General features: G+C 42.2%; 2 protein-coding genes across 19 annotated transcripts in view; both read right to left on the reverse strand.

Annotated features, from left to right (window-relative positions):
* NUP210L (nucleoporin 210 like) overlaps positions 1 to 5,634 on the reverse strand; it is a 95,866-nt gene extending 90,232 nt beyond the window's left edge. The window contains exon 1 of the mRNA XM_060414325.1: positions 1,779 to 5,634. The gene's annotated coding sequence lies outside the window, so the exon portion shown is untranslated. The remainder of the gene's footprint in view (positions 1 to 1,778) is intronic.
* Positions 4,723 to 16,492, reverse strand: part of TPM3 (tropomyosin 3) — a 28,110-nt gene continuing 16,340 nt past the window's right edge. For 3 of the 18 annotated variants that reach the window (XM_004002541.6, XM_027975557.2, XM_027975562.2), the window contains 3 exons: positions 15,526 to 15,588; positions 15,269 to 15,338; positions 4,723 to 6,081 (listed from right to left, as the gene is read on the reverse strand). In XM_004002541.6, coding sequence (XP_004002590.1) covers positions 5,999 to 6,081; positions 15,269 to 15,338; positions 15,526 to 15,588 — 216 coding nt within the window. In that variant the 3' untranslated portion in view covers positions 4,723 to 5,998. Of the gene's footprint in view, positions 6,082 to 7,450; positions 7,620 to 13,298; positions 14,305 to 15,268; positions 15,339 to 15,525; positions 15,589 to 16,222; positions 16,299 to 16,492 lie in introns of those variants that run through there. The other 15 variants (XM_012182154.5, XM_027975546.2, XM_004002543.6 and 12 more) reach the window with 10 other exon arrangements.

Consider the following 16,492-nt stretch of genomic DNA (forward strand, 5'->3'; position numbering starts at 1 on the left):
AATTTTATTTCCTTTTTATTAGGCTTGAGAGTGATACACAATAAAAATAACCATCTAAGTCAAAAAGAGCCCTTCAATAGGTATAAAGTAAAAATTCTAAGTGAAGAAAAGCAGTTTAGTTGGCAATGTTGTTCTTGTTGCTGCTGCTAAGTCACTTCAGTCGTGTCCAACTCTGTGCGACCCTATAGACAGCAGCCCACCAGGCTCCCCCATCCCTGGGATTCTCCAGGCAAGAATACTGGAATGGGTTGCCATTCCCTTCTCCAACGCATGAAAGTGAAAAGTGAAAGTGAAGTTCCTCAGTTGTGTCTGACCCTCAGCGACCCCACGGACTGCAGCCTTCCAGGCGCCTCCGTCCATGGGATTTTCCAGGCAAGAGTACCAGAGTGGGGTGCCATTGCCTTCTCAGAATGTTGATCTTAGTAGTACATTAAAAATAGTTACAATAGATGGCATCTTCAATTATATGAAATATGGTATACCAAACATCTTAAATTTATCTTTAATAATACAGTATAGATATATAATTTATCAAAATATTTAAGAGCCACACAGATATTTCTGACCTATCAATAGGAAAATACCAAGTGCCAGAAACTCAAGGACACAAATAGCATTTCTTAAGCTGCTCTGGTCTAAAACAGACCAGCATGTGTTTCCCAAATTTCAGTATGTATGAAAATCATCTGGAAAGCTTGTTAAAAACACAGATCCCTGGGACTTCCTTGGTGACTCAGTGGCTAAGAATCTGCCTGCCAAGGCAGGGAACACAGGTTTGATTCCTGGTCCAGGAAGATCCCATATGCCATGGAGCAGCTAAGCCTGTGTACTACAACTACTACTGAGATCGAGTACTGCAATTACTGAAGCCTGCGCACCTTAGAACCCATGGTCCCCAAGGAGAAGCCACTGCAATGGCAAGCCCGGGCACCACAACAAATAACAGCCCCCACTCACCCCAACTAAAGAATGCCCTGGCACAGCAACGAAGACCCACTGAAGCCATAAATTAAAACCACAGATCCCCTGGCTCATTCCAGAAATTCTGATACAGCAGATCTAAGGTGGGGCCTGAGAATTTACACTTCTAACAAGCTCCCAGGTGATGCTGAAGATGCAGATTTTTAGATGACACTAGTACTTGAGAAGTACTAGTTTTTTATTTAATTTATTTATTTATGGGCTTCACTTGGTCTCTCACTGCACACGGACTTTGTCTAGTTGCAGTGAGCGGGGACTACTCTCGAGTTGTGGTGCTCAGGCTTCTCCTTGTGGTGGCTTCTCTTGTTGCAAAGCATGAGGTCTAGAGTGCTCAGACTTCAATAGTTATGTCATGTGGGCTTAGTTGCCTATGGCACATAGGATCTTCCCTGACCAGGAATTGAACCCATCTCCTGCATTGGCAGGCAGATTCTTAACCACTGGACCACCAGGGAAGCCTGAGAAGTACTAGTCTTTATTCTGCCTTTTGCCTCACTCAAGACCAACCTCAGAACCTAACAACCAAGCTAGTTCTGATAAATAGGTCCTTCCCTTCTCCACTGATTCAAACAACCAGAGTTTCTGCTCTGTATCAGGCATATTGCCAAGGGCTGGATGTTCAAAAATAAAAGTGTTATAGGCTAGAATGCCACAATTAAGGTTTATATTGCAGGAATCCTTTTTTCTACCTTAAGGGGCATTTGAAGCCAACACTGTCTGTGTTAACCATCTATAAAAGATATCAGATTTTTCTACTCCAGGGGAACAGTTACATAGTGTGTTTTGTCTCAACATACCTATCTCTCGAGCAAGAATAACACTGCTGAGGCGTATTGGTTGGGTAGATTCAGCAATGAGTACTGCTTTTTGAGAACATAAGGTGCCATTTTCATATAAAGGTTCAACAGTTACTGCATCATGATGGGTGGAATGCCTGCCAGGATGAAATATGAATGTGGGTTAAAATTAACTTTTGGTGGAACATAGGTTCCTATAGTTTTTCCATGTTACATACTACCAGATATATTTAAAGGTTTTTCTTTAAAGTAGAAACATTGCTTAAAGAGGTAAGATTTAAGTGGAAGAGACTGATTAGAACATTTTTCAGTGATCCCTTGTACCAAGTTATATTCCTTCCTCAATATTTAAAGTAAGATTGTTAACAATCTTCCCTCAGTATGTAAAAATAGGATTGATGCTGTGTTTCCAACGAGACCTGGCTTCTCAAACTCTGAGGAATGCATTTCCTCCAATCCTAGAAATTGGTCTGTTGCTATCTAAGGTGGAAATCTTGCTAAAATTATGAGGCATGAGTCCAACTCAAAATACAGTTTAAAAAATCATTATTTTTGGATGGATGGAAGGAATGGCTTTCAATGCTAGACTGATGCCTTCCATCATCCTCAGTCAGGAGATATGTCACACGGGATCACTGTGTAAGCCTGATTTCCTTATACAGCCTCATAAAATGGGAGATGAACTTCTTACACTATGGAGAAAACTTAGTGCTTCTCTTCAGTGATGGTAAAGGGAAATCTCCAATTACGATGAGCCCTCTGATACCTTGGAGCCCATTTCAGCTAGGTTCCCTTACCTTTAGGAAACCATACAACCTATGGTTGGGTTCTCTCATGCCAGAAAATCATGTCTTTTCATCCTCAGTCAGAAAGTCTTCCCCCCCAGAGTTGATTACCCCAAACTTGAGTGTACACTTCAAGAGAGTACTCTCGTATGAGGGAGGAGACATATTAATATGTGCCAGGCAAATCTTATCTCCACCTAAAATACACCTTCTCCTACAAGTTTATACTTCATATTATCTATGCCTCAATTCACTCACTTGTAAAATGGAAAAAATAGCGCTTAATCAACAAGACTGTAAAAACGGAATGAGTTAACACATGCAAAGTACTTAGTTAAGTATGCAATAGTTAAGTGTTTTTACACTGAAAACTTCACTTTAGTTTGCAGAGAACTCACATATCCTAAGCCTCTCTAGCCCCTCAATAAATTTCCTCAAAAATAAATAAATAAATAAATTTCCTCAGACTTTGGGAATCCCTCATCCCAGCTCTTAACACTGAAAGTTCTTTGCGGTGGGTAGCCATGGTTGTCTGAGGCCACCTACACAGGGTTTCCTTGTACCCTGACAGCTGTTCACATAGTGACTACCCCTCCCAACCAACACATACCACGAGAAAGCCAATCTCACACATTAACTGCTCATAAAAGGACCCACACATAGGCTGAAAACATCCCACACAACGAGGGTAGGCCATCAGAAGGGCTGGCCCTCCATTCCTGCTGACACCCCACCCCTGATCCCTACAGGCAAGGCTCTTCAGGATGAATGACCACAAAGTATTCCGGTGGCGTCGTCTTCCGTTCAATGAACCCTTCCCATTCTTCCTGGGCGGCGTGGGGGTGCATACTCTTGTGATCCCGCCACCCCTCACCAAGTGTAGCAGCCCCGCTGAGCCTCTAGCAGGAAAGGAACCCGGCCTGGCTCCTGCCCAAAGGGTAGCAACACCTGTGGTACGTTAAGTTTGTTGGCCAGGGTTCCAAGCAAAAAGAGAAGCAGAAACAGGAGGCGCTGTAGAGTCACGCAGAACAGCCCGAAGCCTCGGCGATTTGGTGACCCAACAGCAGTCATGGCGCCCATCAACTCCTGTCTCCTCGCTTAACTACAGCCGTGCCCTCAGCTCCAACATCAGCCAATCCACAGGCGTGACGTCAGCAGGCGGCCCTACCGCTTGGAATTAAGGGAATGTTTTTAGGAAGGGCTCCAACAAGCCGTTATGGAAACTTTAAGGCAGAAACCCAGCCAACTACCCACTTAGAGGGCTACTTTCTTCAATATTAGGTGGCAGGCCTTAATAGGCAGAAAAATCTTAAAAAAAAAAAAACAACTCTCCCAGTTAATTTATCCTCTGTTGCCTACTGTGTTTGACTCCTAGGGCAACCCCCCACCAACGTTTTTTGGGGGCAGTAATTTCCAGTCAGCATTGGCCCGTGCATATAAATGGAAAAACATGTTCCAGTCTCTGGTATAAACAGCTGGACTTTGTCAAGGAAGCTGTGTCATTTTTACTAGTAAGTCAGATTCATGTCCAGTCTCAATGCCAGAGTGCAGGAAATGCCAGGCACTGGCGTCTCAAAGACAGCTTTGAAAGCTATCCACTCACACAACCTGTCTGTAAGCAAATACTTTGAGAGCACCTCTTGTTAAATTAACTTGTTTTCTCCAAATATCTAACAAAGTATTAGCTCAAAGGCTGTCTCAGGACAGTTTATTAAAACCACACATATATAGGAGTATGTAATCGGTGTCATATTATTGAAATTGTTTAGTGAGCAGAGTCCAATAAATCTGGGATTTATGAGAAAGAATAAGCATGATTGTAAAGGAAATGCACAGCTGACCCTGATGATGCCAGTGTCAGATTAAGTAATATTAATATTAAATGTCTGACACATAAATGTTATTTCTAATCTTTACATTTACCTAAAAATACATATCTTTATTTTACAGATAATGAATGAAACTAAATGATTGACAAAAGAACATACAACTAGGGATCTGAGAGCTTTGTTTTGACCCCAGTTTGGACAACTTTCAAGGCGTGTGTGCTGCGTCAAATCCTACTGCTGCCACCCACAAAGATCTGATCTTTACCCAAACTTAGCTCCTGTGGAGAAAGCCCATTTGGATTGGGAAATAAAAGCAAGTACTTCTGAACGTTGGAGGGACTGGTTCTTTATTTCAAAAAGACATTTATCAATTTTCAGTATCAAAACAGTTACATTATTGGTTTTTTTTCCTCCCAGTTGGTCCCCAAAGAGACCACACAGAAGGAGAGAACATTTTAAGCCAATTACGCTGCAGGATGCACACCTAACAGACCTCACTGAAACCTCATCAAAAAAGGGGGACTGGGTAGGGAAAGAAACTTGAAAAGCTCAGCACACTGCTAGCCCACAGACTGTACAGAACTCTCATAGGCAGAGGGGTGACCAGTGTGCCTCAACCCCAAAGAAGCAAAGTTCCAAAATAATAGAAAAATTTTAAAGTTTTGTACATACGCTTTTCAAGATTTCTCCAGCACTAACCGATACAAAGCACAATGAGATGGCACTTTTTAGAGACAGCAGCTTCAGACCCAGAAAAGGGTAATGAGATGAGTTTCATACGGCTAAATCAGTGGCAAAACACAATTTTCTTTCCTTTCTCTCAAGGAGGCAGAGGAGCAAATAAGTGGTCACTTCAACATAAGGGGCACATGGTCCATTCTGTGAGCAGTTGGGAACAGGGTAGAGCTGGGGCAAGGATTTGGTCTCAGAGGTTTCACCATCTTAATTGTTTGGTCACTTCTGATGCAAAAAGAAAAAAAAAAAAGGTTGTCCAAAGATACCGTAAAGCTGAAAACCAGAACAGCACTTTTTTTTTTTTGGCTAACTCCTCTTGGAATCATCTTTCTGGTTTGGCAGGTACTTTTTACAGAGCAATGAGGTTTCCCCAAATGGAGCCTTTCTCTGGGCTGCTAGGCTCTCAGTAAGGCAGGCCCAAACCTTTTCCCTTTCTCTCTGGAGAAGGCAATATGTATTAAGCTGAAATGTTACCTTCCAAAAGTGAGAAAGGATTAGACTGCTGCTTCAGAACTACAGAATTATCTGGAATGTTTTTTTACAAATGGTTGTTACATCAACAACAAAAAAGGTAATTACAAAATGTGTACATCACAACATGCTTTTAAAGACACTTTGCATTGTGCTCACATTCCCTTAATCGTTGTTCCCAAAGGTGCTCAGCCTCTAGCCCAACTGGAATCTCTGGGGAGAGGCAGAGACAGTTTGGCGAAAAGGACACAGGAGTAGGGGGGTGGGAGAGGTGGCGAAAGGAGAAAGCAGCCTTCCAGTTAAAGATCAGCCCTCAGTTTAAAGGTCAGCTTCGGGCAGGCTGGCCTCAGCGGAGTCGGGGTGAGAGGGAGGAGCAGCGGCAGGGCGGGACTGGGGTGCTCTACATCTCATTCAGGTCAAGCAGAGTCTGGTCCAGCATCCTTTGTGTACAGAGGTGCTCCTCTTTGGTGCATTTCAGTTTATCTAATGGGGGTAAAGGAGAGATGTTATAAAAGAAGTAAATTTCAAGGTCTACCCGTTCTGAGAATTGCTCCTGTTGCAGGGAAGCTGCAGACTAATAAAGCAGCTGCCATCTCAGCCACAGAAGTGAGCTATTGCATCACTTGGTTTTTCAGGGCCTCAGACTTGCCTACGGAAGTTACAGGTGTTGCTGGACTTCAAGGGGAGGGAGCTGGGGACCTTATCATTTCCTCTCCTCCCCACAGCCCAACCCAGGCTTTCAGTTTTCAGTCACTGAAGGAGGTGGCCTTAAGTTAAGCATCAGCCATCCACTCCCCTAAGTCTTTGCCCACAGGATAACACCTACTCCAAATAGCCTGCTGGAGTCTGACACATTGAGAACAAGGACGGGCATGTTTCTACCAGTAGAAACAGCAGAATCTCAACTTGAAAATTTGAGTACAGTAGGATCCCCATGCACTACAGGTTTTCCTCAACAAGTAGAGAGAGAAATGACTAGTGGGGTAAATAAAAGAACCCCCATAGCTAAGTAAGAATCTAGAAAGAAAACAAAGTCATGAACACAACAAAACAGGGACTTCCCTGGCGGTCTAGTGGCCAAGACTCTGAGCTCCCGATGCAGGGAAGGGAGCCCAGGTTTGCTTCCTGGTCAGGGCACTAAATCCTGCAACTAAGGTTGAAGATTCCACATGCCACAACTAAGATTTGATGCACCCAAATTAAAAAAAAAAATACTGCAAAACATTTCCTTATAAGCAAAACATCAATTGAGACTTTCACAGAGTTATTCTTCAGGAACTAGCCTGTGACACAGTTACCTGCAATTAAACATTATACCAGGAAAAAGAAGCACAAGGAAAAATGGGGAAAACGTCACGAAGAAAACCAGCAGCTGAAAATCAAGGAGAATCAAAGCTGCCCAGCAAGCAAACCACTCTCTGTTCTAGGGAGGTAAGGAAAATGCTCTTCAACTCAAGGAAGCAAATGGCAACACTGACCTTTTCATATCCCACATCCCTTTTCTTTCCCTTGTCTTTTTTTCTACCCAGTCAGAAGGGCCCATCCCCGGGCCTGCAGATGAAGCAGTTACAACATCTTGTTAAGTCAGTCCTTTTATTGTTAGAAAACATTCATGCAAGCAACATATCCTACAGTCAGTGCACAAGTGAAAGAGCAGCAAATACGGGTGGAAAACAGAACACTCTCCCAGATTTCCTCATTATAGTCTCTCAGGTTCCTCCCTTCATCACCCACAATCTCTTGAAAAGCGTAGAAAGGCAGTATTAACTGTTCCCACTTTACAGTGCAGTTAGGAAGACAACACTATTCTAACTGTTCCAATTAAGCAATTTGCTTAGGGCAAAATAATAACTTTAAAAAGACAATCAGCTTTTTGCTGGGGTCCAGGTCAGTGGAGTGAGCCGTAAGCTCGGTTTAATGGGCATCAGTGAGCCCTGCCCATCAGTCACATAGATCATGCAGCGTTAGCTTCAGCTCATTAGAAAGCAGGCGGTTTCGCTCAAGTTGGCTGTAGAGACGCTCTGCAGCAGCAATGGAGAGGAGAGAAAACAAGAGAAGGAGAGGAAAAAGAGGAAGAGAAAGAGAAAAAGGGAAAGTTAGTAGAGTACCGGAAGTAAATCTTGAGACTTTCAACTACCTGGTATATATAACATGCATCTGTAAGGCTGGATGGATGCAAGGATTCAGTCAGTTGGTGAAAAGACCAACAGAGGAATAAAATAAAAATGCAGGCTAACAAGCTGAAAGGATGACATTTTGAGAGAGAAAAATATCTCCTTCACAGTATTTATTAAGAAACTGAGATAAGTGAAATAGCAAAAGGAGTACAGTTGGCTTATAAGAAATACATTTACAAAAATTAGAGTTTGTAAGGAACCGATGCGAATAGTTGAATATTTTTCTATAAAAGCATTCAATACAGCATTATGAACGGGAGACTGGGATACATAGCCCATACTCACTCAACCCTACACTTTGTAATGCTTTTTGTGGTAGGTGTTGAGTGAAAGACCTATTATAGTGGCACATCCAATCAAAACCCAACTTCACCGAACCTGTTAGTGGCCACAGTCACCAGCCCCAGGGAAGGTGGATTACTAATGCAAGCCAATCAAGACTATCCTGTTTCTCCAGCCTCACTAGCAGCTTAGGGTGATCACGTGATCCAGTTCTGGCCAATGATGTAGGAGGTAGTGTGTCTGGGGGCTTCTGGAAAAACTAGCCTTCTTTCTTGCCTTGGACATGGATATGATGACTTGAGTAGCAAATTTCGACTGAGAAAAAAGGGCCGTAAGAATCACAGAAACCCCAACTACATCAAGCCAAAGCTACTCAAATCAAGACTTTTTATTATGAGAGAAAAATAACCCCATATTTATTTAAGCTGCTATTAAGCTGTGTCTTAACTAAAAGCGTTCCTGATACAAGTAAGTGCTCAAATCCCCTGGCTTTATCTGGATTTTCCACTTGGAGCACATCTTAAAGAGGTACAGAGTGGTGATCGTCTTGTAATGTATAGAAATATCAAATCACAAATCACTATGTTGTGCATCAGTAACTAATATAAACTTAGTGTTATAAGTCAATTATACTTCAACAGTCTCACAGAAAAAGAGATCATATTTGTGGTTACCAGAGGGGGAGAGTGTGTGTATGGGGGTATTGGATGAAGGCAGTCAAAAGGTATAAACGTCCAGTCATAAATAAGCGACTTAGCAGCAGAGATGTAATATACAATATAATACAGTCAGTGCTGCTCTGTATGTTTTATATATGAAAGGTGTTTTTAAAAAGTCACCCTAGGAGTTCTCATCACAAGAAAAAAATTTTTTTTTTAATAAACGAAAAAGAGGGGCTACAGCGACTCCAAATTCATGAGACCAACACAAGGGTACTGGTCTACTAGTCTGCTCCTAGTCTACGCCTAATGTCAGCCTCGTGTTCATAAACAAGTTTCTTCCTATGTTTTACAGTCTGTTTCAAAATGGTCTCAGAAACTCAGTATGAAAAAGACTTCTCTGTCTTACATCTGTGGGCTCACTGTGGGCATTGCCCAGTTACCTTGCCTTCTGGACTGAGGTTTTCCCAGTTCTACCCAGAAGCTGGGGACTAAGGGGCAGAATTGGAGAGAATTTTAAAAACTGCACTTCCTACTAAACCAGTGTCACAATAGGAGGAATACTCTCCCTCCCCTCCCACTAGAGGGGATTTGAGAAATGTCTGAGGGCAGGTTTTAATTGTCACAATAACTGGAGGGTCTGACATATTTATTGGGCAGGGGACAGCAATAAATAGCATTGTTCTATACATCCCAGAATTATCCTGACCTAAAGGGCTTTAAAGTCCACCATTGAGAAACACTGTACTAGTCTACACTAGTCCATCAGGTCTGGAATTGGACCTGTCTTATTCACTGGGGCAATCCTGACAAACAGTAGGGGTTCATATTGTGTTAAAATCTCATTCCTTGAACTTTTTGGTGTTATATTACATCCAGAGACCATTTGCAACCTGGCTGTTCCATAACATCTATATCTAAGTTAGTCTTAGTGTGACTCCCACTATCTTAGGAAAGATAGGTGTTATTAGGACCCTAACTCTAAAAAGTCTGGTCAGGGAGAGTTTTGTTCCACTTAGGGAAGAAATAAAGAGGCAGAGAAGAAGTGGAAGCATTTTATTGCCTGATTAAATCCTAGAACTTCTAGTTCCTTTAGAATTGCATAAGGTCAGAAAGATAAATGTGATTGTTTTCTAACCTTTAACTTTGTAATAAGTAAGGTTTCTAACTCTGTTATATCTATTAACTAAAAATTCAGGACCAGATACTAGTTCATTAAATTTCTTGGTTCCCTGTAAGAGCAAATAAAACGAACAAACAAAAAGCAAGTCAGAAAATCCCCCTTTGGTCTGATTTTCCTTTCAGGGAATAATCCCACGGATGCTACACATTCTTAGGCTTCACTAGTCTGAATCAGGTCAATTTCATTCTGTAACAGGAAAAGGATGGGAGTGCCTAGAATAAGGGAAACTCTATCAGTGTTAAAGACTCACATTCAAGGAATGATGTAGAACAGATTTTGCTTTGTTTTCTTAAACTCCTCTCTCATGTTAAGGCTAAGGAATATTCAACCAATATCATGTGAATGGAGGAGTCGGTGTGGCTAAGACAAGGCTGCCTAACATAACAGGTCAGTTCCACCCATCCGGTAACTTGGGATCCAGTCACATTCTGTTTTATTCCTTGTCCCAACAATGGTAACGAGGAAGGGAAGAATGGATCCCAACACATCAGCCTGTGTTTTTTTTCTTAGAAATCAGGATGAGGAAAATTAAGGGGTGAAGTACTTTGCTCTGAGATTACCAATGCTCTGATGCTTCACCCTATTCCCATAGCAAGTCTTGGCTCAAGTAACATAAGATGGTTTCTACACCTCACTCTTCTTCTTTCTCCAGTCTTAGTTCTTTCCTTTGTTAGAAGCCTTCCTCTGTGCCAAAGTCAATTCCTTCTGCCCACATACTAAAACAGCTGGTACTATACAATGAACGGAGCAGCCACTAGCCACATGTAGTTAATTAAACTCAGAACTAAAAGTAAGCAGAATTAGAATTTAGTTCCTGCGTCACACTAACCACACTGAGTACTCAACAACCCCATGTGGCCAGTGGCTGAGATACTGTAAATCACTGTCAAAGGTTCGGACAGACATCATTGTTCTAGACTATACTCCAAGCCTCTTTTTTCCTTTCCGTCAATTTGCTTCTGCTCCTTGAAGTATGGGTCCTCTCCTTGTCCTTAATGCTCAAAATATTCCCTTAGATTAATAAAGCATCAATGACAATTATGTTTTCATAATTTTCAGTTATCATCCTTCTCTACCTGTTAAAGTTGAGAATCACCAGAAATCACCCAGTGACTCAAATTTTTTTAAAAGTTACTCATTTCTACTATCCTTCCAACCAGTTCCATTTGGCTTCCACCTCTACAGAGATTTTCCTCTGCTTAGTTTTTCATTTTCCATTTGCAAGTGTCTTTAGGATTCGAATTTACTTCCATGGCCTAAACTGCCTGCCAACCTCATGGGACTCCTAAATCTCTTTTGTATCAAACTCTCCCCCTCCAGTGCTAGGATTTGTTTTCATCTTGGATACCAGCTAGCTTTACAGACTTATTCCCTTGCCTTCCCAAACCAGGACCATATGACTTCCCTACACCTTTAATACCACCATTTTCCTAGGTTCAAAACCAGTCATCCTTGATGCTTCCTTCTTGCATTTAGTGACCATCCTTCCTAACGCCCACGGTCAGCACCATCCCCTAACACCACTATCTAGGTCAGATTTTTCTCCCTGGGAAACTGCAATAACATAACCCAGTATTTCCTAAACTGTGGTACAGTCACTGTTAGTGATATGTGAGAAGACTGCAGACAGCATACTTTTGTGAACTTAATTAGCTATATGACTTTAATGTTCATTAGGAAAAAAACACTAGCACATGTCAAAACTTGATTTCAAGTTAGAATTGTGTAGTGTAAGAATTTTTTTTTTAGCATGAGAAATTTTTAAATGAGTAAATTTAAAAAAATAATGTAGGCTGCATATAAATAGGGAAAAAGTAGTCAAAAGCGTTATGCAAATGAATGAAATCTGGGAATCACTGCCTTAATGGATCACTTTGATAATCTGCTCCCTTTCCAATACGTTCTTAACTTAGCTGCCAAATTAACTCTTTCTACTCAGAACACATCCTTGTTCAAAATCTCTAGTGGTACCCCCATCACCTACAAAATAAAATTAAAACTCCTCAGCCTGATTACAGCACATACCTGTTCCCTAGTTTATCTAAATGGACCCTTAAACCTCTGGTGTCCTTCCCAATTCTATGCTTTTGTTCTTTTGGTTCTCTTTGATGCAAATGCTGAAGATCCACTTTCCTTCAACCAGACTCTCAAAAATCCAATCTTTTGAAATCCAATAAAAATGAAGAGGAAAGTTTTAACATGTTTATTAAGTAACTTGTATGTGCCTCCTATCATGACACTTTTCTTATCATCAGCACTGCAATCAACCTCTTCCTCCCTGAGGGTACTTGATTATCTGGGGTACTCATCACACATCTTTAGTTTTATACACATGTTTTCTCTCCTGTTAGATTCTGAGCAACCTGAGAGTAAGGAAGATGCCTCCGCCTTAATACCCTGTGCCTAAACTAGTAATAACCTGTACCTTAATCACAAAGGCTGTATGGCAAAAAGAAATGGTATGGACAGAAAGAAAACTGAATTCAACGGGACCTAAAGTTTTAAATTAGAGAAAACCTCTATACCTGGCTGTATCTGTTTAAAAGAAAGCCAAATTTTAAATATATACTGTGCTGAGAAACTGAAGTACTAAGTGGATTACACTTAGGTATTTAGGTAAGTATAATCGATGATCACACTACTGAGATTAAACTATCTCTGCTATGTAAATCAGCATAGGAATTTCCGGAAGGTTGATATTTAATTCCACAACATGAACTTAGGAACAATCCTACTAGAAGCAATTTACCATATTTATGCATGTACTAAAAAAAGTGGTACCTGTGTATAACATTTGAAATATGCATTACTGATTGTTTTCATTTTTCCAGTAACAATCATTTATCACTTATATTCCACTAGCATATACTAGCAGGCAAACTACTTAGTGAGCCTCAAATATGTAAGAAAGGTTTATAACTGCTGGAAATTCTACCTATGATGTATTTTCTCTGACTTGGGGCAATATACTTAGTCAATTTCAGCAGTCACATATTTGGGTCCACCGGGTATTCTGAGGATGAGCCACTGGTTAAAGGGTAGAGAGGATATATTGAGAGGTACTTCTTCAGTGGTCTCTAAAAGAAGAACCTAAGGAGAAGACAAACATTCCAGACAGCATGACTTAAGAACCTGGAAGTAAAGGACTTGGATAATTTCATTCAGCTTGAGTGTCAAACTAGAGCTCCTATTCTAAGGAACCTCTCCTAGTCCACCACTCTGATAGATCAGTTGAATTTAAATGTCAAGAAAAAATAGACACACACAAAAGTGGCTTTGATTATATAAGTCAGAGGAGGGAGAGCCTACAATAGCTGCGCCCCACATCACACCCCCAAGGCTCCTTTTTAGGGACAGCAGCAGCTTTGTCAATGACACAAATGCAGGGTAGCATGAGGCTTCCGGCAGCTTAACATTTTAATTTGGGGTGAGGGGTGGAAGAGAATACATAAGTTGTTTTGTGGCCACCTCCCCCCCACCCATCGTAATGCCTTGGGGATCAGCCAGGCTGACCCAAATGGAATCCAGAGCGAGAGTGGGGCGTTGGGTTCCCCGAGGAAAGGGGGTAGATCCAGAACAGAGCAGAAACGGTGATAATTATCTGTGTGAAAAAGTAAGGAGACTCTAGGTGAGAAGGACAAGCATCAATCTAGACAGCAATTCGGGAGAGAGGAAGAGGAGAAAAAGGTCGGTGGCAGTAGGAATGATAAAAAGATAGCCAGACACTGCAGCCTGAGTAATTTGGCTTCTTTTCAGTTAGTGGGGAAAAGGCAGATTAGCGTCAAGGATCAGGGATCCACAGCAAACAGATGAAGGCCCCCACAACTCTTTTTGGTGCTTTTTACTACCTGGCTTGCTCTGGGACTTGGCTCAACCTTTTAGGTGAATTTGGTATTTCCAATCATGGGTGTTTCACCTGAACTTCAGTATCAGGGTACAAACTATACACACCAGGAAGTGTGGGTGCTATGGCCCACGTCACTGGCTCTCTGGGCCCTAGTTCTTTAATTGTATGACAACACAATTATCTTAAGCAGTAACTCTTCTGAGATGAGACTTAAGAAACAAACGGGAAAATCCCTGCGTCATAATGAAGGGACTATGAATAAAAAGTACAAAAATTACACGTAGATCAGGGTTCTACCGCTGATCCAGGATTACATGCCTCCGCAGCTTTTGCCAACAAGTAACCAGCACCAATGTTTTAAAGGTAAGAGTGGAGATTCTAGTTTCCAGAAGACAAAAGCAGAGCACACTATGCAGAGACTGTACCCCCACCCACCCACAAGCCAAGGTCCCAGCCCCACTCTGCTGTCAGATAGTTACATAGAGGTCATGTCATTGAGGGCGTGGTCCAGCTCCTCGCTAATGGCCTTGTACTTCAGTTTCTGGGCATAGAGCTCATCTGGACAGGCACAGGAACCACAGGGAGGAATGAGGACACAGAGTAATAGGTATCAGAAGCAGATGAAGAGAGGGAATCGTTAGAAATGAGGGAAAGCGTGACCATGGGTCTAATCCCACCTTGAGGAGAATATCTATCCTGGTAGCCATGACTGGCCATTTTCAGATCCACTGTCCCCAAGACCAACCAGACTTGATACCTCTGATACTTCTAATCAATTGCAGCAAAGGTTGAGAACCTGGGCACAGTCGTGACTAGAAATTCCAATTACCAAAGGCACTCAAGAGGATACCACTCCCACCCAGCGAACCTAATTCCTAGTAGTGATAACATTGAATTTAACAAAAACAGAAAAAGGAGAAAATACACTTTAATACTCAGACACTTAATATTCAGACATACCAAGCATGACCAATATTCTTGGCCCCTTTGCTCTACAGGTTGCCTGCCCCAAACTCTCCCAAAGAATATTCTGCTACCCAGAGTATAGCAAATCAGTATATCTAAGACTTCTTAGAGAAAAGTACAAACTTTCTCTTGTTAGGGTAGATGCAGCTGCCAAACTGCAGGGGCAGGAAGCATTCAGAAAGCCCCTGGCATTGGTCAGCTCTGAGAAAGTGGTCATTTCACTGCTGCGTCCCTTGGTGAGGTCCCCACTTCAACTTGAGTGGCGAACAACATTGCCCAAAGTAGCCATGGGGTGACATGGGGGTAACATGCCATGACCAATCTCCTCCAAGGGGAGGATACAAATTCTAGAATATTAGGTTAAGTCTTATTAAAGGAAAAGACTAAGTATAAAAATCCAGTTCCAAGATCTGGCCCACTTCACCTGGCTGTGGCACAGGACAGGGCATAGGATGCATGCCAGGTCACCACCAAATCCTTTTGGTGTTGAGGGGAAGAGGGTCAAAGGGCAAGGTCTTCCTCTCTATTCATTTTAATCCCTCACCAGGCTCCATACCTTCCAAATCATCAATTGTCTTTTCCAGCTTGGCTACCGATCTCTCAGCAAACTCAGCACGGGTCTCTGCCTAGGGGAACATGAAATGAGTCAGAATCAGAGATAAATAAGACAGTTCGAGAAGGGCCTCTATTTTTTCCACCTTCTGCTTCTATAATTTTCAGAACCAAAGCCAGCTAGCCTAAGTCAACAAAATGCCTTATATGCCTCTCAATGCCTTGGGGCCCCCTTCCTCATACATAATCCCCCCAGCTCACCTCCTTGAGTTTATCGGTAAGAATCTTTATCTCTTCCTCATATTTGTCTTCTTTTTGAGAGTACTGTAAGAGAAGTAGAATAAACATCTCAGAATAGATATTACTCACAAAGATGACACCCCACTCCCAACATTTACATTCAACATCCACTTAGATTGAATGTGTTGAATGATCCATGAGAGAGAACAAGGCTGTTTCAGAACAAACAGTCCTTAAAACCTACAAATCAATGTCCCTGGAGCCACGATAACCTCAGACTCCACCAGGACCGTTACTTTTAAAATGGGCCTAGGCCTTGATCCACACGGGAAGGCATTCTTCCTGCCTCCAGGCTAATGAGTCAATGTGTCAACACCTGGAGGCCATGTGGCTGAAACAGTCCCACCAGAAGCTAAAGACAAGCCGTCTTTCTTCATGCCCATTAGGTTTCAGATCTGACACTACTTGTTGCCCCCAAACATCAGCACAGCAGTATCAGCCTGAGGAGAACATCAATCACCCCGGGAACGTGAGACCAAGAAGTTACTTTAGCTACAGCAATCAAAGTGCGCGGGAATTGGCATTAAACCCGAATCTGGAGGGAACAGGTGGATACTTCTCACTGGATTATATAAGGAATGAGTTTCTCCCATTTTTCATCAAGGGCAGGGCTGGGCCCAGGCCCCAAAGCCTGTCACTTTTACAAACCAGCCCCTACCTTCTCCGCCTGAGCCTCAAGAGACTTGAGGTTGTTGGTGACATTCTTCAGCTCCTCCTCCAGCTCAGAACACTTACTGTGAATATTTTAAATACCGCAGGAGAGGAAAGGGGAAGAAGAGAATAAAAAAAGGGAGAGAGACACACAGACATGAATTGAACCTATATGCAGAGAGAGTTGGAAGGCATACTGGGGGAAAGAGAAGTTCCCAGGTTATCTGAGCAAGCATCAACCCTCCTCCCTCTACCAGAGAACACATCAGGAGCTGGG

Source organism: Ovis aries, chromosome 1 (assembly GCF_016772045.2).
Source record: "Ovis aries strain OAR_USU_Benz2616 breed Rambouillet chromosome 1, ARS-UI_Ramb_v3.0, whole genome shotgun sequence".
In the NCBI taxonomy this organism is placed as follows: domain Eukaryota; kingdom Metazoa; phylum Chordata; class Mammalia; order Artiodactyla; family Bovidae; genus Ovis; species Ovis aries.